Below are 24,717 nucleotides of genomic sequence, written 5' to 3'. Positions count from 1 at the left end.
TGAAGCATGGTGGTGGCAGCGTCCAGAGCTTGAGAAGATCTGCAGAGAAGAATGGGAGAAACTCCCCAAATACAGGTGTGCCAAGCTTGTAGCGTCATACCCAAGAAGACTCAATACTGTAATTGCTGCCAAAGGTGCTTCAACAAAGTACTGAGTATAGGGTCTGAATACTTGTGTAAGTATCATATTAAAACAATTTAAACAATTTTAGAATAAGGCTGTAAAGGAACAAAATGTGGAAAAAGTCAGGGGGTCTGAATACTTTCCAAAGGCATTGTATAGTGTAGAATGAGGTTGTGTATCAGTTACAATTCTGAAACTAGTTTACATTTTACATACAGTGGTGTAGATATAATGCATAGTGACACTGCTGCCATGCAACTCCTCAGGTCAACTCCATGCAGGTGCTGACCCAATTACATGTAATATGTAAGATATGAGTTAATATATTAGTATTAGTACTGTATCTACACAAGGTATGATGAGAGATACTGTAATGGTAGTATCTACACAGACATACATTTAACACAGCCCTCTGCATGACATTAGGTCTAGATGTGCCTTTTTCTCGCTAAGGACCGGTTTAATTCTACATGAGTACATGTATTCTTGTATAGTTTCCAAAGATACAGACAATGTCAAACCTTGGGAGTGACTGAGGTGTATGATAATGCATCTAAAAGGCAAACTGGGCAGTCAAACCATCAACGAGGCACTCTACAGTGTAGGTCGTTGGATAAGGGAAACTGCTAGAGGGCTAGGTCTTACGCTGAAGCCTTTCCCAGTCTGCCACTGCGGTGAGAAATGAAAACATAGATTTTTCAGAGTATGCAGTAAGTGAAGGAACACAGTAATGTTTGGGGAAAGAAAAGTGGGACGTCTGTGCCCAAGTTGTGTACTCCCAAAATGAGATTGTTACTGCAATGGGTAAAGTAGGCCCTTCTGTAAATGATGAATAGTCACCAACTTTGCACGGAATTGCTGCTAACACATTTGTGTTCAACTTTAGGTGTGTTAACAGTGAGTCTCCTGTGAATCTATCAGTGGGAACCAGGGACAGTTTCTCCTGAGATTGACTGGCCTAAAGACAGTTTCAGTCTGTCAGCTATGTCTGCCGCTGTGGGTGATGTTATTCCTGCCTGATTCCTACTGTGCCTCAGATGCTTAACAGTGGGACGGGAGGCTCAGACTAGTCCCTGAGTAGCCAACATCCAGTCACTTGTTCGGAAAAGAGATTTACAGACAAAAAAAGTATTACACCGATGTATTTCTTCTTGCTTCCTTTTCTTTGAAATGGAGAGGCGGCAAGAGTTCATTTTTATCAGCTAGGCCTGAGGGATTTGTGTTAAGCAATGGTGGTGGCATACCGTGGAACGAATACCTTATACTTATGTAGCAGAGGTAGTTTCCCAGCTAGTATAGCTTTGAGCAATATTGGCACTACTGTAACTACTTAGTGACAACACCTGCTGGGAAAATCCAAAATGAGTGATTTCAGCTTTAGTGTACTCAACCATCTGCCAAATAGTCACATCCTTACAGTACATACTGTATATCATATCTAGTTAATGGAGGCTGGAGCCGGACATGTTAGTGCTAATTGGTGGATTTGCTACACATAGCAGAGTCAGCACTGTGTTGGATTTACATAAGAACAAATTTGCCAATGAATAATTAAAGAGTTGAGGTTGAGACTCTGCCGCTCCTTCTGACACACAGAGAATATTAACCAGGTCCCCTACAGAGAGGAGTCAAGCTACTGTAGCATTCTACACTGTACGTCCTAGACCTATGAAATGGTTCAATAATGTCGGATGACTGACCTGCAATACATTACCCTTCGGATGCACTGAGAGTTGTCAATGTCAACTAACACGCATGTCGTAAACTAATGGTTTACAAAGGCTACATTGTTTACAGATCTCCGTGTACAACTATTGCGCCTCTCCACTGCCTTAGTCCTCCTGCCTTTACCAAACCCAATGACATGAGTGTCCATTAATAATGAACACAGGACAGGCAGTAATGTGGCCACCCTGTGGGTGGAGACATCTGTTGCGGTGGGTTTAACCCCGCCATGGAAAATTGGACATTTAGGAACCAGCTGGACAACCACTCTGCCCCGCTGTGCCACTACCCCTGTGCCCCTGGCAAGGAGCCACCACCGGCTAGGAGTCACTGGACCAAAGCCTGCCAGATGGTGCCCTTGCCAATGTGCTACCAGCCCCTCCAGACAACCCATGCACACACACGTAGACGCACATATAGTGGCAAGAAAATGTATATGAACCCTTTGGAAATACCTGGATTTCTACATAAATTGGTCATCAAATTTGATCTGATCTTCATCTAGGTCACAACAATAGACATACAGTGTGATTAAACTAATAACACACAGATTATTGTATTTGTCTTTTCTATATTGAATATATAATTTAAACATTCACAGTGTAGGTTGGAAAAAGTATGTGAACCCCTAGGCTAATTGGAGTCAGGAGTCAGCTAACCTGGAGTTCAATCAATGAGATGAGATTGGAGAGATTGGTTAGAGCGGCCTTGCCCTATAAAAACACTCACATTCTGTCACGCCCTGATCTGTTTCACATGTCTTTGTGATTGTCCCCACAACCCTCCAGGTGTCACCCATCTTCCCCATAATCCCCTGTGTATTTATTTATACCTGTGTTTTTTGTCTGTCTGGGAGCAGTTTGTCTTGTTTGTTCAAGTCAACCAGCGGTTTCTCAGCTCCTGGTTTTCCCCAGTCGCTATTTTTCCCCTCGTCCTCCTGGTTTTGACCCTTGCCTGTCCTGACTCTGATCCCACCTGCCTGACCACTCTGCCTGAGCCTGCCCGACATCCTGTACCTTTGCCGCCACTCTGGATTATCGACCGCTGCTGGCTTTGACCTGTCGTTTGCCTGCCCCTGTTGCTGCAATAAACATTGTCACTTCAACACAGTCTGCACGGGGCGGCAGGGTAGCCTAGTGGTTAGAGCGTTGGACTAGTAACTGGAAGTTGGCAAGTTCAAACCCCTGACCTGACAAGGTACAAATCTGCTGTTTTGCCCCCGAACAGGCAGTTAACCCACTGTTCCTAGGCTGTTATTGAAAATAAGAATGTGTTCTTAACTAACTTGCCTGGTCAAATAAAGATAAAAAAATAAAAGTTTGGTTTTACCTGAAACCTGATAAGTTCACATACTTTTCTTCCCACTGTATATGGGTGCTACACACACAAGTATACAGAAGGCTGTATTAATCTTTTGACATGTCAAAAGGGGCGAGAGATAGAGGTGTTAATGTAAGTGGCTGCAGCTTGAGAAACTCAGGGAATTAGCTGGTTAGACAGAGGCTACTCCCACTGGAGGAATATATAGTCTCTTTAGGCACAACTCATTCCTCCCAGCCAGCCCGTAAATTGATATGCTAATTATATAAGGGGTTTTAAGTGGCGTACTCTGAATCATACAAGTGTTACCATTACCTCCGGAGATACAGGAAACACCCGGAACAATACAAATGAGATGTGTATTGAACAAATGAGAACCCAAACCCAGACAACGCTGGGCCAACTTTGAAATTCTTATGAAAAGTGCAATAGAAATGTAATACATTATTACATTCAATACATTCTACTTTTAAAAATCCACCTTTGCAGAAACAAGTCTCTCACTGTTGCTGCTTGCTATAGACTACCTTCTGCCCCCAGCTATGCCATATGTGAATTGATTGCCCCCATCTATCTTCAGAGCTCGTGCTGTTAGGTGACCTAAACTGGGACATGCTTAGCACCCCGGCCATCCTACAATCTAAGCTTGATGCCCTCAATCTCATACAAATTATCAATGAACCTACCAGATACAACCCCAAATCCGTAAACACGGGCACCCTCATAGATATCATCCTAACCAACCTGCCCTCCAAATACACCTCGACTGTCTTCAACCAGGATGTCAGCAATCGTAATGACCACCCCTCATCTCTGTCAAACGCTCCCTAAAACACTTCAGCGAGCAGGCATGGCCCGGGTATCCTGGAAGGATATTGACCTCATTCCATCAGTATGCCTGGTTATTCTTTAAAAGGGCTTTCCTCACCAACTTAAATAAGCATGCCCCTTTCAAAAAATATAGAACGAGAAACAGATGTAGCCCGTGGTTCACTCCAGACCTGACTGCCCTTGACCAGCACAAAAACATCCTGTGGCGTACTGCATTACCATCGTATATCCCCCGCGATATGCAACTTTTCAGGGAAGTTAGGAACCAATATACACAGGCAGTTAGGAAAGAAAAGGCTAGCTTTTTCAAACAGATGTGCATCCTGTAGCACAAACTCCAAAAAGTTCTGGGACACTGTAAAGTCCATGGAGAATAAGAGCACCTCACCCCAGCTGCCCACTGTCAACACTGATAAATCCACAATAATTGAGAATTTCAATAAGCATTTTTCTACGGCTGGACATGCTTTCCACCTGGCTACCCCTACCCCGGTCAACAGCCCTGCACCGCCATAGCAACTTGCCCAAACCTACCCCTTTCTCCTTCACCCAAATCCAGATAGCTGATGTTCTGAAAGAGCTGCAAAATCTGGACCCCTACAAATCAGCCAGACTAGACAATCTGGACCCTCTCCTTCTAAACTTATCCACCAAAATTGTTGCAAACCCTATTACTAGCCTGTTCAACCTCTCTTTCGTATCGTCTGAGGTCCCCAAAGATTGGAAAGCTGCCGCGGTCATTCACCTCTTCAAAGGGGCAGACACTCTAGACACAAACTGCTACAGACTACCCTGCCTTTCTAAGGTCTTCGAAAGCCAAGTTAACAAATAGATCACCGACCATTTCGAATCCCATCGTACCTTCTCCGCTATGCAATCTGGTTTCCGAGCTGGCCATGGGTGCACCTCAGCCACGCTCAAGGTCCTAAACGATATCATAACCGCCATCAATAAGAGACAGTACTGTGCAGCTGTATTCATCGGCCTGGCCAAGGCTTTCGACTCTGTCAATCACCACATTCTTATTGGCAGACTCAACAGCCTTGGTTTCTCAAATGACTGCCTCGCCTGGTTCACCAACTACTTCTCAGACAAAGTTCAGTGTGTCAAATCAGAGGGCCTGTTGTCCGGACCTCTGGCAGTCTCTATGGGGGTGCCACAGGGTTCAACCTCGGGCTGACTCTTTTCTCTGTATACATCAATGATTTCACTCTTGCTGCTGGTGATTCTCTGATCCACCTCTACGCAGACGACACCATTCTGTATGCTTCTGGCCCTTCTTTGGACACTAATGTTAACCAACCTCCAGACAAGCTTCAATGCCATACAACTCTCAAACTAAATACATGCTCTTCAACCGATCGCTGCCCGCACCTGCCCGCCCGTCCAGCATCACTACTCTGGACAGTTCTAACCTAGAATATGTAGACAACTACAAATACCTAGGTGTCTGGTTAGACTGCATTCTCTCCTTCCAGACTCACATTAAGCACCTCAAATCCAAAATGAAATCTAGAATCGGCTTCCTATTTCGCAACAAAGCCTCCTTCAGTCATGCTACCAAACATACCCTCGTAAAACTGACCATCCTACCGATGCTTGACTTCGGCGATGTCATTTACAAAATAGCCTCCAACACTCTACTCGGCAAATTGGATGCAGTCTATCACAGTGCCATCCGTTTTGTCACCAAAGCCCCATATACGACCCACCACTGCAAGCCCTCGCTTCATATTCCTCGCCAAACCCACTGGTTCCAGGTCATCTATAAGTCTTTGTTAGGTAAAGCCCCGCCTTATCTCAGCTCACTGGTCACCATAGCAGCACCCACCCGTAGCACCCACTCCAGCAGGTATATTTCACTGGTCACCCCCAATGAAATTTCCTCCTTTGGCTGCCTTTCCTTCCAGTTCTTTGCTTCCAATGACTGGAACGAACTGCAAAAATCACTGAGGCTGGAGACTCATATCTCCCTCACTAGCTTTAAGCACCAGCTGTCAGAGCAGCTCACAGATCACTGCACCTGTACATAGACCATCTGTAAATAGCCCATCCAACTACCTCATCCCCATACTGTTATTAATTTGATTTATTTTGCTCCATTGCACCCCAGTTACTACTGCACATCTATCACTCCTGTGTTTAATTGCTATATTGTAATTTTTTCACCACTATGGCATATTTACTGCCGTACCTCCATTCTCCATCCTACTTCCATCCTACCTCATTTGCACATGCTGTATATAGATTTTTTCTATTGTATTATTGACTGTATGTTTGTTTGCTCCATATGTAACTCTGTGTTGTTGTTTGTGTCGCACTGCTTTGCTTTATCTTGGCCAAGTCGCAGTTGTAAATGAGAACTTGTTCTCAACTAGCCTACCTGGTTAAATAAAGGTGAAATAATCGTGCTTTTTTTAATAAACGATGTAATCACCACCACGATGTACCCAGGCAGCAGGGCAGACAGAGGAATCCCACCAGCGCAATGAATGAATAATAGATGTGAAAGGTTAGCCGTGAGGATGTGTACCTCTTACATGCTGTGACTGCTGGTGTCACATCCAAGATGAGCTCTCCTCTCCTTTAACACGCTTTCAAGCTTTACATATGTTTTGACAGGACCTCACTCTCACCTCGCTGTCCTCATCACAGGAAGTGGGGATGTCTGAGAAGGCAAAGCTCAAGCGGTTTGTCATCATCTGTGTTGATTGAAGATTCAGGTCAAGGAGACTTGGGAGGAGGAGTTTTTGACATTATTGTGACCACAGAATGTGTAGTAAGAGTAATGCTTGGAATCAAATGGATATCAAAGTTCTAGATGAGCAATACAAGAATGTCATGAAAAAAGACAAGCTCAAACAAACTCAATTAATGTAAATGGAAATACTTTATTTCACTATTACACAATAACAAGCCTTGAAATAAATACAAAATGGAAAGTAATCCTACAGAGGACCACAAAATATAGACAACTTTCATAATGTGGCAAATTAAAATGAAGACTAAAACGATCACTACCTAGGATATCATTTAGAGATTAAAAGTTTAGAAATCAGCTAAATGTTTCTACGATGAGCACAGTCATGCCAGCATAATAGTATTTTACAGTGTCATGTTGCAGATGATTCGGGGGTGTTCCTCAATGCACATGGGTCACCCTGATTGGTGAGGCTGAACACAGAGAGGGGGCATGTGGGAAGGCCTACTGTAGTTCATCATCTGTGTTCTATGATACATGTTTTGTATTTGGTATAAAGAAGTTGGACAGGAGGGTGGAAAATGCAGGTTGTTTTTACATGGATAACAATGTACAGGGAGGTGCCTTCAGAGCTTCAGGAACTAAAGGCACATGGGGTCCACTGAGCAACAGATATGTCCATTCTGAAAGAGGCGGAGGAGAGAGAGTGAGTCACTGTTAGAATTCAACCACAATACAGTTCTTCTCTTTGAATTTTCTCTACTTCAGAATGAGCTATTTCTACTTTTCTCACTGAAAGGCAAATTTGGTCTGACATTTAGAACTTCGATAGAGTCATGGAGAGTTTGGTAACATGGAGGATAGTTGGCCGAAGTCTACATAGATATAATAAATACCCATGGCTGTTACCTTGCACTGGCAGAGGGTGCATTCAGTGCCATGTTTGACCCAGGAGGAGCCGCTGAAGCGCTGGATGCCGTGCTCGTCCGTGCACGTCTTGGTGATGTCGTTGCGGATGGTGTCGGCCTGGCAGGGGTCGATGATGCAGCGGGCACAGCACTCGCCTTCAGGCACCACCGTGAACTCACAGTCCACTGGCGGGCACGACAAGGGCCAGCAGTCCACCTGACCCTGCTGTGGGAGGGAGAGACAGACAGATATACTGGAGTCATATCACTGGGACAGGGATAGACAGTAATATATACAGTCAATTATCCTTACAATTTTATAGTTCCTGTCCCTTGTCAAATATTTCAGTATACTTATATACTACCTTGAGGCGACAGGAAATTATCATGTAAAGATAGAGATTTTGGACTCCCGGGTGGCGCAGCGGTCTAAGGCACTGCATCTCAGTGCTAGAGGGGTCACTACAGACCCTGATTCGATTCCAGGCTGTATCACAACCGGCTATGATTGGGAGTCCTATAGGGCGGCTCACAATTGGCTCAGTGTCGTCCAGGTTAGGGTTTGGCTGGGTTTGGCCGGGATAGGCCGCCATTGTAAATAAGAATTTGTTCTTAACTGACTTACCTAGTTAAATAAAAGGTTAAATAAATACATTAATACTTGTAAGCAGGAATCAGGCGGATAGAATTATGGTGAGATTTGCCAAATGGATGGTGAGGGAGAGCTTTGTATGCATCTATGTGGAGTAAAGGTGGTCTAGAGTTTTTTCTTCTTCTGGTTGCACATGTGACATGCTGGTAGAAATGAGGTGAAACAGATTTAAGTCTCCGGCCTCTAGGAGCGCCGCTTCTGGATGAGCCTTTTCTTGTTTGCTTATGGCCTTATACAGCTTGTTGAGTGCTGTCTTAGTGCCAGCATTGGTTTGTGGTGGTAAATAGACAGCTACGAATAATAAATACAAAATGAGTTACAAACAATGTGAAAAAACTAACTAAAATAGAAGCCTGTAAAATGTCAGCCATTCCCTCCGGCGCAAAGAAGTGGAAAGGTCTAGGAGCAACAACGGCTCAGCCAAGAAGTGGTAGACCACACAAGCTCAGAGAAAGAGAGCGCCGATTGCTGAAGCCCATAGCGCGCAAAAATAATTTGAGCTCGGTTGCAACACTCACTCCCGAGTTCCAAACTACCTCTGGAATCAACATCAGCACAAGAATCGTTCGACGGCAGCTTCATACGCTACTTGCCCCAATGAATAATGCCAACTGTAATGTTTGGTGGAGGAGGAATAATGGTCTGGGGTTGTTTTTCATGGTTCGTCCTAGGCCCCTTAGATCCAGTGAACGGAAATCTTAACACTACATCATACAATGACATTCTCAACGATTCTGTGCTTCCGACTTTGTGGTAACATTTTGGGGAAGGCTTTTTTCTGTTTCGGCATGACAATGCACAAAGCAAGGTCCTTACAGAAATGGTTTGTCAAGATCAGTGAGGAAGAACTTGACTAGCCTGAACAGAGCCCTGACCTCAACCCCATCAAACACCTTTGGGATGAATTGGAATGCCGACTGCGATCCAGGCCTAATCGCCCGACCTCATTGCCCGACCTCACTAATGCTCTTGTGGCTGAATGGAAGCAAGAGCCCGCAGCAATGTTCCAACATCTAGTGGAAATGTCACGCCCTGACCTTAGAGAGCCTTTTTATTTCTCTATTTGGTTAGGACAGGGTGTGATTTGGGTGGGCATTCTAGTTTTTCTATTTCTTCGTTGGCCGGGTATGGTTCCCAACCAGAGGCAGCTGTCTATCGTTGTCTCTGATTGGGGATCATACTTAGGCAGCCTTTTTTTCCACCTTTAGTTGTGGGATCTTGTTTGTGTGTAGTTGCTTTCTGCACGTAGAGTTACGTTCATGTTTGTATTTTGTTGTTTTTCGGTGTCATTCTAATAAAAGTACAAATGTACGCCTACCACGCTGCACCTTGGTCCAATCCCTCTCTAAACGACCGTGACAGGAAAGCCTTCCCAGAGGAGTGGGGGCTGTTATAGCAGCAAAGAAGGGACCATCTACATATTAATGCCCATGATTTTGGAATGAGATGTTTGACAAGCAGGTCCACATACTTTTGGTCATGTAGCGCATCTCTATATTGCGCGTGAGACCAATTTGGAACAGATTTCCAAAATTAAAATAGTAATAATAGTATTAACAGCAATAATAAAAAATATACATTATTTTTTGCTCAGAAAACTTGGTGGGGGTCAAATGAAATCACCCACCAGTTGAGGAACCCTTATTGGATTTCTCCAGCAGCCGTTTCAATAAGCCAGTGAATACAGGTCATAATGTTGGCCACCTTTCTAGATATGATTCCGCATCACCCAGTTCTGATAACATTTTCCTCCCTGAAGTGAGTGGTTTACACCTCTTTGGAAAATGTAAAAATCAGCATGCGCAAGAAAAACACACACACACAAACACACAGAAACTCAAAACTGCTTATGAGTTTAGTTTGCTGTAAGTCTCCCATCGGGTTATTTAATATCGCTGAAAATCAGCTAGCTCTGCATTTTAGTGATATTGTAGTAAATTAGTGGGCTATAAAATACAGGCACATGCTGTGCTAATGTGTGCTCCCTGCCTTCATTTAGTGAGTAAACATTTTAAGTGTGATTCCCCTGAAGCAGAACTCTTTCCCCATTGCCAGAGGCAGTGGGTATAGCTTTAGACTATAGGTATTCATGACACAGTATGGGATGTCATTTAATCACCTTCACATGGGCCCTGGAAGGTGGGTCAGGCACTAAAACCTATTTCTCTAGATCAGAAACTCATTTCTTCAATCTTTCCTTTTCTAGTTCAGAAACAGTATTATGAATCTCAGTACACGTCAGAGTCCGTCAAAAAAACGTCTGCGAGAATGACATTTACTGGTGACATTTGGTTTAGTGAGCCTTGTCAGAGATTTGCCTTGGCTAGACAACCTTGTGTCCTACTGCAACCATGTTTCATGTCTCCAGATCTATGGCTAAAAGAGTGTCCTATACCCATAACATTCTACACCTATTGTAGCGAGTCAGAGATACACTATATGACCAAAAGTATGTGGACACCTGCTCGTTGAACATATACTTCGATATACATATCACCAACTCCATATTAATGCCCAAAGTCATGGGCATTAATATGGAGTTGGTCACCCCTTTGCTGCTATAACAGCCTGCACTCTTCTGGGAAGGCTTTCCACTAGATGTTGGAACATTGCTGCAGGGATTTGCTTCGATTCAGCCACAAGAGCATGAGTGAGGTCGGGCACTGATGTTGGGCGAGTAGGCCTGGCCGCAGTCGGCGTTCCAATTCATCCCAAAGGTGAATTGGAACATTGCTTTGTGAATGAGGGCATTGTCATGCTGAAACAGGAAAGGGCCTTCCCCAAACTGTTGCCACAAAGTTGGAAGCACAGAATCGTCTAGAATGTCACTGGAACTAAGAGGCGTAACCAGAATCATGAAAAACAGCCCCACACCATTATTCCTCCTCACCAAACTTTACAGTTGACATTATGCATTGGGGCAGGTAGCGTTCTCCTGGCATCTGCCAAACACAGATTAGTCTGTCGGGCTGCCAGATGAAGAAAGCTTGATTCATCTTACCAGAGAACGCGTTTCCACTGCTCCAGTCCAATGGCGGCGAGCTTTACACCACTCCAGCCGACGCTTGGCATTGTGCATAGTGATCTTAGGCTTGTGTGTGGCTGCTCGGCCATAGAAACCCATTTCATGAAGCTCCCGACGAACAGCTATTGTGCTGATATTGCTTCCAGTGGCAGTTTGGAACTTGGTAGTGAGTGTTGCAACCAAGGTCAGACGATCTTAAGGCGCTATGCACTTCAGCACTCGGCGGTCCCGTTCAGTGAGCTTGTGTGGCCTACCACTTCGTGGCTGAGCCGTTGTTGCTCCTAGACATTTCCACTTCACAATAACAGCACTTACAGTTGACGGGGGCAGCTCTAGCAGGGCAAAGATTTGACATGCATCCTATGATGGTGCCACATTAAAAGTCAATGAGCTCTTCAGTAAGACCATTCTACTGCCAATGTTTGTCTATGGAGATTGCATGGCTGTGTGCTCGATTGTATACACCTGTCAGCAGTAGGTGTGGCTGAAATAGCCGAATCCACTAATTTGAAGGGGTGTCCACATACTTTTGTATATATAGTGTACATACGTCAAAGAACATATTCTGTCATTCGCTTGAGTGCACAAGTAAATGTAAAGTAAAAGGTGGCGTGTATCTTTGTCTAAGATTCTAAGCTTGTCCGTTTCCCTGGTGAGCGGAGCCCGTATGGTTCTGGCTCTGATAACTATGGAGGCATTCAGGGTCCATTTCACGTCCCTGTCATGCTACTGGATCCCAAGCTTATCTCTACGCACCATTCTCCTCCGCTCCTCTCTTTCAAGCGCTGCTGTTTATACCATTTTGACTGGTGGCTGTGTGTGTGTGTGTGTGTGTGTGTGTGTGTGTGTGTGTGTGTGTGTGTGTGTGTGTGTGTGTGTGTGTGTGTGTGTGTGTGTGTGTGTGTGTGTGTGTGTGTGTGTGTGTGTGTGTGTGTGTGTGTGTGTGTGTGTGTGTGTGTGTGTGCATGTGTGTGAGTGCGTGGATATGAGCGCCTGCCTCGGGGAGGGAGAGAGGGAGCAGCCTACATCTACCTGCCTCTCCAACACTTTTCCAGCCCTATAATGGCCTGCTGTAAGTAATCCACCCAAGGCCCTTAAGGACAGCATCACAATGGGAGAAGGGAACAACATTATGCTGCCTGCTACTCTAGCTATGGATCTGACTTATGCTGTTTTTCGACTGTAACACCAGTGTATACACCCTTATGTTATATTAGGGAAATTGTGTTTCCATAGCTAGGGCTGACAGTGAGGATTTGTAATGAGCAGAATCATCAACCTCTGCATAATAAAAAACAGTTGTTTTGCAGGCAGGTATTAAAGTTCACAGTTAGACATTGCTACATAAATGACAGTTGAAAAGTACCAGTGGCGTGGTGTTGACCCCAAGTGAGAGCAGGTCCACCGCAGCTATGGCCCAGTGAGAGACGGGTGACGACCCGCGTAGATGGAAATAGAAAAGTCTGAGCCTTTTGGGTAAAACACGGGGTTAAATCCTGTATGGACCTGCACCATTTGTGTCCCTGTATTCATATGCTAATCACAGAAGGAGAGTGATGTGGCATGGCTGTCTGTGTGTCTGTTCTACAACACTCTGTTTGATCTGAGGGAGAAAATGACCAACAGTAATACCACTCTTTCCCGGAGGGGACTGGCGGGCGGCAGAGAGAGAGCGCTGACAGAACGATGATTTGTGGGTCGACGCAAAGGCATAGTGACACAAATGCAGCTAAGTGTTGCTTCTCTCTGGGAGCAGAATGGCCAGGGAGAATGCCAACCGTGACATTTGCATTTAATAAAAATATATCTGGTTGTAAAGTGCGTCTGAAAGGCGTATCGGAGGCGGTTGGTAGTGATGTTCTGTCAGATTTAGTGTGAAATCCTCATAAAAAAGCCTTCCTGTTGTTTGAACAGCAGGGATGCGGGAACCTTAGAAAAGGTCGGCACAGTGGAGAGAGTCGATGCAAACAGTGCACATTTCTTCATGGGAGATTCAATAAAGAACGCTCTTGACACGTCATAATTCTGTTTTATATATTGCCAGGACAAGCTAACAAGCTTATCCACAACACTTCTCCGAGGCCACCCACTGTGTGGACACAGGGACCTGCACATGCCCGTAGTAAACACACACCTTTACTATTCCCCTGGCCACCACTCTGATGTCCAGTATCTCCCATACATTCATTCCTAAAGCGGAGTACAGTGTGTCCTATCTCTCTATAGGCTGTGTATTGTTGGTACATACCAGACACTGGCACTGCTGGCAGTTCTCCACCCAGGACTCTCCACTGCCGTAGGTCAGCAGGCCGTTCTGGTGCAGACACTGGCTGCTGAGGCGAGGGTCACACTCTGGACAGCAGAACAGGTCAGCTGTGGGGTTCTCACAGTCACACACCATCCTCCTGCACATCACCTGGCCAGTCTACACAGAGGGGTGGGCAGATGCATGGTCTATCAATCGACACACGACTCGAGTACAGTCTCAAAGTACTGTCTTGAGCTCTATAACCCACAAACAATCTTTGCTAGTTGACCTTGGTTATTGGTTAATTACACACACTCAAAATTACCATTGCTCCCTACTAGCTGACCGTGACCGCCCCAAAACAACAACATGTTTATGCTCTCTGTTCACTCAGCCGTTCAATACTGCTAATTTTGACAGGCAGGTTCTCAATTTTTCCAATCAATTAAAATGACTCGTTTCATTTAAGCTTAATTTCTGCCCTCCTCCTCTGTAATCAAATTAATAATGTGATGCTTGGTCATTCAATACCCATACTAATCCTCTATAATCACCTGCTAGCATTGCCAGACATTAACAAAAATGAAACACTAAATTACTAAATGTTTCAAGACTGTAGCCGTAGATTCATGAGGGAAAATATAGATATTATTTTATTAGATATTAGTTTTCCAAACAACTGGTTGATGCATTTACATGTTCAGACCTCTGGGTTAAACATATATCAAACTGAATTGATAACCAATCATCATATTGTTTAACATCAACTAATAGAACACCACTGATCTGACCATTGTTTGTGTTATACCCATCTACCTCTCTGTCTCACCTGACAGGAGCAGACGGAGCACCTATCGTTGTCCAGCACCCAGATCTGCCTGTTGTGTTTGACTTTGTTGTCAAGGATACAGTCTCCAGTGCAGTTCCTCCCGTGGGGGCACCTGCAGTCATAGCCCCCCTCCAAGTTGAAGCACACTGTGTCATTGGCACAGGTGTTCCTCCCCATCTTGCATTCGTTGATATCTGTAGGGAGCAAGAGAGATGACTACACACATATGCTCAACGCAGTTCAAATACCGTAGCTTATGCATTAATTCACACATCTTACTGCTTAAAAAAAGACAAATGATTCCAAACTAGAACTGAAAAGCTGTAAAAACGGATCACGTGACTCATGATGTGTCTTTGTGCTAGACCTGCTCCGTTGTCAAAGAGCGATTGAGAAATCCGCAAATTGTGGATAAATTCTTTGTTTTATTGAAAGTGTATGGCCAAATGACTTACTTTTATCAAAAGTACTATTGGTTTTGAGTCAGGAAATGTGTACTTTTCCACCTAAAACTATTGCGATTATTTGATATCATTATATTATTTGGCCAACTGCAACAACAGCGGACATGGGTAACAACTGCGCTCTCGTGGGGCAACTCTGTGAGGTATATGCCGTTATTTGGAGCTTGATGTAACATGTGAGTTTTATAGGAGGGAGAAGGAGCAGGCGCAAGAGTTAAAAGATGTATCACAGGTAGCCTAAAGAGATCGGTCCCTGGCTGGACTTATGTAATAAATCTAGGAAAGAAGGCACATTTCACTGCTTTCCATTGAAAGATACAGACACATGCAGAAGATGGCCACTAGCGATACAAACAGGAAATAAGATGTAAACACTCCTACAGCAACCTGTGTGAAGCTAACCATAATAATAAATAAATAATTATATTTTGTTGGATTTAAATAACAACATTCCTACCTTGTTTAGCATTATCTAGTCCAAATATGACATGATTCCACTACTTGTATCCGTTTTAAATCATTTTCAATGGAGGACTTTTATTTTGAAGGTGAACCGCAAATTCCCTTTTGTGGCTAATCCTTATTGTGGCTAGCTTCACACACGTCCTCTGAGAAGAGAAAGCATCAAAGCGAGCGTGTGGGCGTATGTATAGTCTAATCATTGCATTTTGAGTTGATCTTATGGTGTTGTAGTCTAGGCGTTCTACCAGTTAGCATATGTTGAGGAGCTAGACAGTAATTGTGTCATCTTACATTGTTATGGACAGTAATTCTTACTTTTTAACTGCATTGTTGGGAAAGGGCTCCTAAGTTAGCATTTCATGGTAAAGTCTACACCTGATGTATTCGGCGCATGTGACAAATACAATTTTATTTTATCCGGTCGTGATACAGCCTGGAATGCGGCGCACAATTGGCCCAGTGTCGTCCGGGTTTGGCCGGGGTAGGTCGTCATTGTAAATAAGAATGTGTTCTTAACTGACTTGCCTAGTTAAATAAAGGTTAAATAGAAAACAAATACATTGAAGAATAGACAGAATAGTGGCCATGAGTATCCTAACAATATAATTACTTTTAGCCCCATAGCCATAAAAAATGTATTACAGATTATAAGCATATGTTTGTAGGTTGCTGTTTTACTTCATATAACTCATTTGTAATGCTTGGCTACTGTCTTCACCTCTCCCCCAAAATAGAATCGGGGAAACTAGTTTCAATATATGGACTCACTTACGAAATGTTGGATTTTAGGTAAACTTCCCCTTTAATGTGCTCTTCCACTGGCTACACACTGAATCAACGTTGTTTCCATGTCATTTCAATTAAATGACGTTGAATCAACATGGAATAAACGTTGAATTGACGTCTGTGCCCAGTGGGCTGTGTCGATCAGGTAGACTTGACAGGTAAAATTAGGCTATATAGCAGGCAGACAGACAGAGCTGCAGCACTGTTACTGCTGAGGTGCACTGCTAGATTGAGGGTTTTCTTCCATTTTGACAAGCCCTTGACAGGTTGCTTTAGACTAGAGAATGTTTCAGAAAGATTCCATGAGCAGTAAAAAGCAGACAGGGATTTGGAGGAAAATGAACCAGTAATGTTATGTCCAATAACACTATTACCTGCACCAGACAGCAAAAAAATGACCAAAAGAAGGCCAAGGAAATTTCTATCTCTGCAATGGTTAGATATGCTGCTATGATCAATGTTAGAATACACTAGAATAATGGAAACACACAAACTAGTGTGCTAATATACTCTATGCATGGAATTTCAACAGGCATTATCATGTGACGAGCTGAATGAAGTTTGCCTACAACCACGGAGCTTCTTTTAGTATTGAGAGAAAAGGGGCGGGTCAACTCACCTATGCACGACTCCCCATTGGCCGAGAACAATCCATTGTCGTGGTAGCCATCACGACACTCGCAGTGGTACCAGCCGGGCAGGTTGACACAGATGGCTTTGTCATTACACTCCACGAACCCATCAGAACACTCATCAATGTCTATCAGGAGAGAGAGAGTGAGAGAGAGAGTGAGAGAGAGAAAGAGAGAGAGAGAGCGACAGAAAGAGAGAGCGAGACAGAAAGAGAGAGCGACATGTATGAACATACCTCAATCTCCAATAGTTTTTTTTCTGAATCATGTCAGCAAGGAACCGCATACATAACTTAGCTTCATTCTTGCCTGATAGGCTTTTCAACATTGACTGATCCATAATTGATACAAAAGCGTGTCCAGGATTTGATAGGATATGCACGCTGTATCGATCTGGCATGAAAACACAGCGAGAGACGGGTACATTCATCAATAGAAGAAATCAGTTTGTGAACATGGCAATTGTAATGAATCTTACATATTTACTTGATTTTGTTTCATTACAGCACAAAACATATGTCCCCTGAAGAGGGGTGTTAAAAACCCTTGGAAGACCTTGGAAGCTTGTGAATCCATTCTTGCTGTAGGTCTCATTGACGGTAAAGAGCACAGGAACCAGGCCTCAACCTTGACTCTAATTATGCTCTCCACAATACAGCATTCGTCACATGCTCACAAGTCTTGTATCCCACCCTCTATCTCTCCCACTCTTCTCTTTTCTCATCACTAGCCTATTGTAAAACTATTTATTTCAACGAACAATGAAGGGAGCACCCATTTCTTACAAAGGAACGAGGTGTAAATACATTCAACATCTGAATCAACTGCACCGTATGAGAAAATGCCCTACTATTTAAACCCATATTTAATTAGATGAGAGATGCTAGTGAAAACGGGGTGGGGGCTAAATATGAGGACCCAGGTTTTAGATTGATTAAATGTGTCTGTGTAGGCACTGATGGCTTCTTTATGATTGTGTGCATGTGTGATGCATTATCAGAGTTCCTCATTATGAAAATGGCCCTGCACTGTCAGTGACCTTCCCATTTGATTCCCTCAGACAAAACAGAACCCAGCAGGATCCCCTGGAGAGCACAGCTCAGGCCTCCTCTCCTCATCTTCCCCTCATTCTTTCCTCTCTTCTCTCTCTGGCCTCTCCCTTCTTCTTGTCCTCTTCTCCTCTCTAATCCTTCTCTCCTTTCCACCCCTCTCATCTCTCCTTCTCTCCTTTCCTCCCCTCTCTTTCTCATCTTTTAATTTGTATCTTTCTTTCACCTTTATTTAACCAGGTAGGTTAAATAAGTAAGTTCTCATTTACAACTGCGACCTGGCCAACATAAACACAAAGCAGTGTGACAAAAATAACAACAACAGAGTTACACATAAACAGCCGTACAGTCAATAACACAAAATTTAAAAAAAGGAAAAATCTATGTATAGTGTGTGCAAATGTAGAAGAGTAGGGAGGTAGGCAATAAATAGGCCATAGAGGTGAAAATAACTACAATTTAGTATTAATACTAGAGTGATAGATGTGCAGATGATGATTTGCAAGTAGAGATGCTGGGGTGCAAAAGGGTAAGTAATAATATGGGGATGAGGTAGTCCGGTGTGCCATTTACTGATTGGCTGTGTACAGGTACAGTGATCGGTAAGCTGCTCTGACAGCTGATGCTTAAAGTTAGAGAGGGAGATGTAAGACTTCAGCTTCAGAGATTTTTGCAATTCGTTCCAGTCATTGGCAGCAGAGAACTGGAAGGAAAGGCAGCCAAAGGAAGTGTTGGCTTCAGGGATGACCAGTGCAATATACTTGCTGGAGCGCATTCTACTGGTGGGTGTTGCTATGGTGACCAGTGAGCTGAGATAAGGCAGGGCTTTACCTAGCAAAGTCTTATAGATGACCTGGAGCCAGTGGGTTTGGCGACGGATATGTAGCGAGGACCAGCCAACGAGAGCATACAAGTCGCAGTGGTGGGTAGTATATTGGGCTTTGGTGATAAAATGGATGGCACTGTGATAGACTACATCCAGTTTGCTGAGTAGAGTGTTGGGGGCTATTTTGTAAATGACATCGCCAAAGTCAAGCATCGGTAGGATAGTCAGTTTTACGAGGGTATGTTTGGCGGCATGAGTGAAGGAGGCTTTTTTGCGAAATAGGAAGCCGATTCTAGATTTAATTTTGGATTGGAGATGCTTAATGTGAGTCTGGAAGGAGAGTTTACAGTTTAACCAGACACCTAGGTATTTGTAGTTTTCCACATATTCTAGGTCAGAACCGTCCAGAGTAATGAAGCTCGCCTGGAGGTTTGTTAGCACAGTTAGCACAGTGGCCAGATGTATACAGAATGGTGTTGTCTGCGTAGAGGTGGATCAGAGAATCACCAGCAGCAAGAGTGAAATCATTGATGTATACAGAGAAAAGAGTCAACCCAAGAATTGAACCCTGTGGCACCCCCGTAGAGACTGCCAGAGATCCGGACAACAGGCCCTCCAATTTGACACACTGAACTCTATCTGAGAAGTAGTTGGTGAAGTCACTTGAGAAGCAAAACCTATTGAGTCTGCCGATAAGAATGCGGTGATTGACAGAGTCAAAAGCCTTGGCCAGGTCGATGAAGACGGCTGCACAGTACTGTCTTTTATCGATGGAAGTTATGATATCGTTTAGGACCTTGAGCGTGGCTGAGGTGCACCCATAACCAGCTCGGAAACCAGATTGCATAGTGGAGAAGGTACGGTGGGATTCGAAATGGTCGGTGATCTGTTCATTAACTTGGCTTTCGAAGATTTTAGAAAGGCAGGGCAGGATGGATATAGGTCTATAACAGTTTGGGTATAGTGTGTCTCCCCCTTTGAAGAGGGGGATGACCTCGGCAGCTTTCCAATCTTTGGGGATCTCAGATGATATGAAAGAGAGGTTGAATAGGCTAGTGAAAGGGGTTGCAACAATTTCGGCAGATAATTTTAGAAAGAGAGGGTCCAGATTGTCTTGCCGAGCTGATTTGTAGGGATCCAGATTTTGCATCTGTCCTCTCTCCTTTCCTTTCCTCCCCTCTCATCTCTCCTCTCTCCTTCTCTCCTTTCCTCCCCTATCATCTCTCCTCTCATCTTTCCTTTCCTTTCCTCCCCTCTCATCTCTCCCCGTGTCTTCTCCCTCTGCCACAGCAGTAATAGGATTCAGATCTATCGGCTAATGAGCCTTCAACCCTTTAATAGAATTTCTCCAGCAGATTAACCATTGATCAAATGTCGTGGAGATTAGGCCCTTATCTATTTAAGAGATGTGAACGTTTGTCTAAGTCAAACACAGCAGGTTTTCTGTGCTCCTATACATGACATTTTTCAACAAGGCTTTAAGGGAACTATATGCATTCATGCTGGGACTCAAAAAGGTGGTTAAACGTTACATGTATACAGTCCTACAGCAGGTAGAGAGATATAGACATCATGTTTAAGTCTAGGGGATGGTGATGTTCTTCCTTCAGGAAATAAGTATTTTGGTCAACTGTGTTTTCTGGATAAAAGCATATAATTTGGTTACACCAAAAGGAATAACTATGCTTGAAATTAAGCATATTCTCTATTCTCTCAGTCATAGTGAAATCTCTCATGCTCTTTGTTGCCAGTGAATGTCAGTTGACAGAGCTTCACACGCTTTGAAATAGAGAAGCGGCATGTGGTCTCGAGCCAAGAAGGGGAAAAAAGCTGAATCTATTTAAAGGCCCAATGCAGCCGTTTTAAATCAATATCAAATAATTTCTCTGTAACAATTAAGTACCTTACTATAATAGATTTCCATTAAAATGGGCAAAAATAGCTTTTTAGCAAAAAACTATATCTCAAGCAAGAATTTTGCTAGGACTGGCAGGGAGTAGTCTGAGTGGGGAGGGGGAAACTGAAAACCAGCTGTTATTGGTAGAGAGGTTTGGAACTCTTTGTTATTGGCCTATTAACCAATTTACTGCATGGTGATGTCACCATGGAACGCTGAAACTCCCGCCCATACAAACCTGCACATTAGAAGGTCCTATGTAATTGTATTTTCAACCAGCAACTATAAACGAAATAACACTGCTAAAAAGCCGCTGTTGCCCAATATGATACAAAATACAGGAAAAACTGAATGTTTACTGCACTGGGCCTTTAAATCATAGTTTATCCAATCTGACTGCATGGAATTGTTCACAGAAAGACAGAGCGGTTAGTCACTACTTATAAACTAGAGGCAATGCAGTTCTAAATATACACAAACGGAACTATTTTCAGCGTATATTCATTAAAACTGTTCTGTTGTTAAGCTTACATGCCCAGGAGGTTACGTTTCCAATGAAACGTTTCACCCTCTACTTCCTTTATGTGACACAGCTGTTGATCACAATTACAGCAAAGTACTTCTGAGGCCTTTGGCAAATTGACAGTGGCTTTAAATATACCTTCTAAAACGGCAAACGCTTCTTCTTTAACTGCTTCCTGTCACATCTGAATTGAGATGTCATCACAAAAGCAAGGCACGTATTCACAACTACATCTTTCAATTTTCAATTTACCATTAAGAGCAAAAACAACATGGTGGCTGTGTGTGTAAATTGAATGTACACTGAGTATACCAAACATTAGGAACACCTTCCTAATATTGAGTTGCACCCCACCGCCCCCTTTGCCCTCAGAACAGCCTCAATTCATCGGGGCATGGACTCTAAAAGGTACCGAAGCATCCCACAGGGGAACATATTGACTCCAATGCTTCCCACAGTTGTGTCAAGTTGGCTGGATGTCCTCTGGGTGGTGGACCATTCTTGATACACACAGGAAGTTGTTGAACGTGAAAAACCCAGCAGCATTGCGATTCTTGACACAAACTGGTACGCCTGGCACCACCTACCTCCTACCATACCACGTTCAAAGGCACTTCAATATTTTGTCTTGCCCATTCACCCTCTGAATGGCACACACACAATCCATGTCTCATTTGTCTTGAGGCTTAAAAATCCTTCTTTAAACTGTCTCCTCCCCTTCATCAACACTGATTGAAGTGGATTGAACAAATGACGTAAATAAGGGATCATAGCTTTCACCTGGATTAACCTAGTCAGTCTACATACATGTATGTCATGGAAAGAGTAGGTTTTCTTAATGTTTTGTATACTCACTGTATAAGAAAGCGTGAGGAATTATGACTGGGAATCCCAATAAGCAGCCTGATTCCAGTGTAAAAATCACATTCTATTTCAGCTTGGCCGTGAATTGTATAATATGTTATTTTCAGTGAAAAACAGCAACACATAACAGAGAGCTGAGAGTTCCATCTCTCTCTCCAAGCAGGTCAAGGCCAAACACAGGTCTCCTTGGCTACTGAGAGAGAGATAGTGGTGGAGACAGAGAAACAGGGGGAGAGATGGGGATAAAGAAAGAGAGAGGAGAGAGAGGCAGGGAGAGAAAGAGCGAGAGGGATGAAGAAGTGAGAGAGAGAGGGGGAATAAAGAAAGAGAGCGGAAGGGAGGTGGAGAGGGCTGATTGGACAGACATGGTTATTTCGCTCGTTATGGTGAGCGACAGGCTGGAAATAAAGGCTCTATTAAAACTGCTCTCCAAGGACACTCAAATAGTGGGTTGACGTCTTCCCTTCCCTCCTTCTGCTTGTCCTCCTTCTCACCCTCCCTCTCCATCTCTCTCCCTCTCTTTCTTTCTCTCTCTCCTCTCTCTCTATTGCTCTCTTTTCTCACCATCTCTCTCTCGCTCTATATGTGCGGAGGCAGATACAGAGGTAGAGGCTCTCTCCTCTCGTCTTGACTGACAGCAGTACCTCAGGGCCTGGACAGTCCTCTATAGGATTCTATCACCCAGAGCACCAGCTGCAGACAGAAGATCTCACATACTGTTCAATATAATTACAATATTCTATTTTTCACAGGGAAATGAAGGATAATCCTGATCTGCTGAACTTGGAGTACATATTATTTGTTACACGTCACTTCCTAATCCCTTTTCAAATATGATTCTGCTGTCGTCTCCTGTATACATGTTTTGGTGTTAAGTGGATTTAAAATTTGGTGTTGACTTGAAAGATTACTGATCCAGACGAGGTGTCGGGAGAATAGAGTGGTGCGTTAAAGTAGTCTGTACGTACAACGCAACAACAGTAACATCCAGTGGAGGCTGGTGGGAGGGGCTATAGGAGGACAGGCTCATTACTCGGTAACAGGAAAAGCATGGCGAAGTGATGTCGATAGATAGATTTCCAGTTCATTATCTGACTAAACACTAACTAGATTTTTTTTTTTTAATTGTGAAATTTACCAACTTTAAAAAAATTCTGGTTCTGCTTGTCTGAGTGCTATGACTGTGTCTGTGCTGAGAAATGATGCTAGGCTTATAGCACTGACAGATCAGCTGCTGCTGCAGAAGACAGTGCATTCGCGGTAAGGAGAAAAAATAAAAAGTCACACACTCTGACACAGATTTAGTCTGCTGCTGCCAGTTCATATTTTGGCTGTATATCACATGAAATAGTAGGCTAATTAACACTCGGGGGAACTCATATGACAGGAACTAACTTGCAATAGCCCAAAAATGATTTCGATCGGCTTTTATAACACATAAGCCAATAGCCATCTATTATTAGACATTAAATACAGTGCTACTGCTTTTTATTAAATTACAAGTCATGTATTACAATGAAACACTGAAGTAATCCTCTGTTAAAGGTCAATTCGGGGACTGTCTGTGTATTTGAATTGTTTTTATCAATGTTTATTCACTTCTAAGTTCTAAATCTCAGTCTTTTTAGCCAGTCTTAGTTTATGAGCTGTAGTAACGAGTGACTCTGTTGTCGGATTACAATTACATAGCCATCGCCACTGGAGGCTGGAAAGCCCCGCCTATTTCATTCGCTGGAACAAGTTGGCACGCCACTGGATGGCCGCCGTTTTGCTCCGGCACAACTTTGCTGTTTTGTGATTATGTTGTTGTTTATTTATCTCTATTTTCACAAAATGTATCCGCTATTATTTCTTACAACCGACAACAACTCTTGAACATCAGATCAGCAGTTACTTACCCCAATAACGGCTTTTACTTCAACTCATCTGCTCTGCTCTCTCTCTCTCTCTGTAATACCAACCCAATTTTCGGGCTACCCAAGAGGAAACGGCGGCGTTACAGAGGCAAGCGAGGGGTCATCCTGGTGAGATTAAGGCGAAGTGAAAACCGGCCACCTCTTCCCTCCATTCTACCGGCTGATGTACAATCACTTGATAATAAAATGGATGATCTCCGACCAACGGAGCTCTCGGAACTGCTATGTTCTTTGATTTTCTGAAACATGGCTCTCAGACAAGATACCCCCCACGGCTATCCAACTCAATGGATTCTCCGTTCACCGGGCGGACAGGACAGTGGAGTCGGGGGTATAGATGGGGGGAGGGGTTTGCGTCTTCATCAACACCAACTGGTGTGCTAATTCCAGCGCGGTGGGAGTGTCAACCCACTGTTCACCTATCTTGAAATATCTATGGTCAAAAGCTGACCCTTCTACCTCCCAAAGGAGTTTTCAGCTGTTATTGTGACTAGGGCTGTGGCGGTCACAACATTTAGTCAGCCGGTGATCGTCAAGCAAGTAACTGTCGGTCTCACGGTAATTGACCGTTAATTAGCATAAACACATTTAGCATCTCCTGGCTTCCACACATTTTAAAAAGTCGAATAAATCCATGTAATATAGCCTACACCTTCACAATAAATCCATATTTATTTTAGACAGGTCTAAAGAAGCATGATACGAAGAAAATGTAGTATATTTCAGAAAAAAAGAATAGCATACTCTGAGTTGTCCTTATGTTAGGTCCCGATGTGGTTATGCCAAATGGCTGTGGGCTACACTAGTTGCAGACAAGATTTGCTTATAATTTCCGTGGCATTATTTTATATTATTTTATAGTATGGAGAATATAATTGAACAAAACTGAATAAAATATAAATATTTTCACCAAACGATTTGAGGGAGTGCGCACAT

At 43.5% G+C, this 24,717-nt stretch overlaps 1 protein-coding gene across 1 annotated transcript in view; it reads right to left on the bottom strand.

Annotated features, from left to right (window-relative positions):
• Positions 1-6,870: 6,870 nt before the first annotated feature.
• nell2a (neural EGFL like 2a) overlaps positions 6,871-24,717 on the bottom strand; it is a 100,127-nt gene continuing 82,280 nt past the window's right edge. The window contains exons 16-20 of the mRNA XM_024379175.2: positions 16,694-16,834; positions 14,363-14,556; positions 13,534-13,710; positions 7,610-7,834; positions 6,871-7,383 (exon numbers count right to left, since the gene is read on the bottom strand). Coding sequence (XP_024234943.1) covers positions 7,342-7,383; positions 7,610-7,834; positions 13,534-13,710; positions 14,363-14,556; positions 16,694-16,834 — 779 coding nt within the window. The 3' untranslated portion in view covers positions 6,871-7,341. The remainder of the gene's footprint in view (positions 7,384-7,609; positions 7,835-13,533; positions 13,711-14,362; positions 14,557-16,693; positions 16,835-24,717) is intronic.

This window comes from Oncorhynchus tshawytscha, linkage group LG19, assembly GCF_018296145.1.
Source record: "Oncorhynchus tshawytscha isolate Ot180627B linkage group LG19, Otsh_v2.0, whole genome shotgun sequence".
NCBI classification, from domain to species: domain Eukaryota; kingdom Metazoa; phylum Chordata; class Actinopteri; order Salmoniformes; family Salmonidae; genus Oncorhynchus; species Oncorhynchus tshawytscha.
The sequence above is the reverse complement of the archived record's forward strand: the minus strand, read 5'-3'. Positions and strand labels throughout refer to the sequence as shown.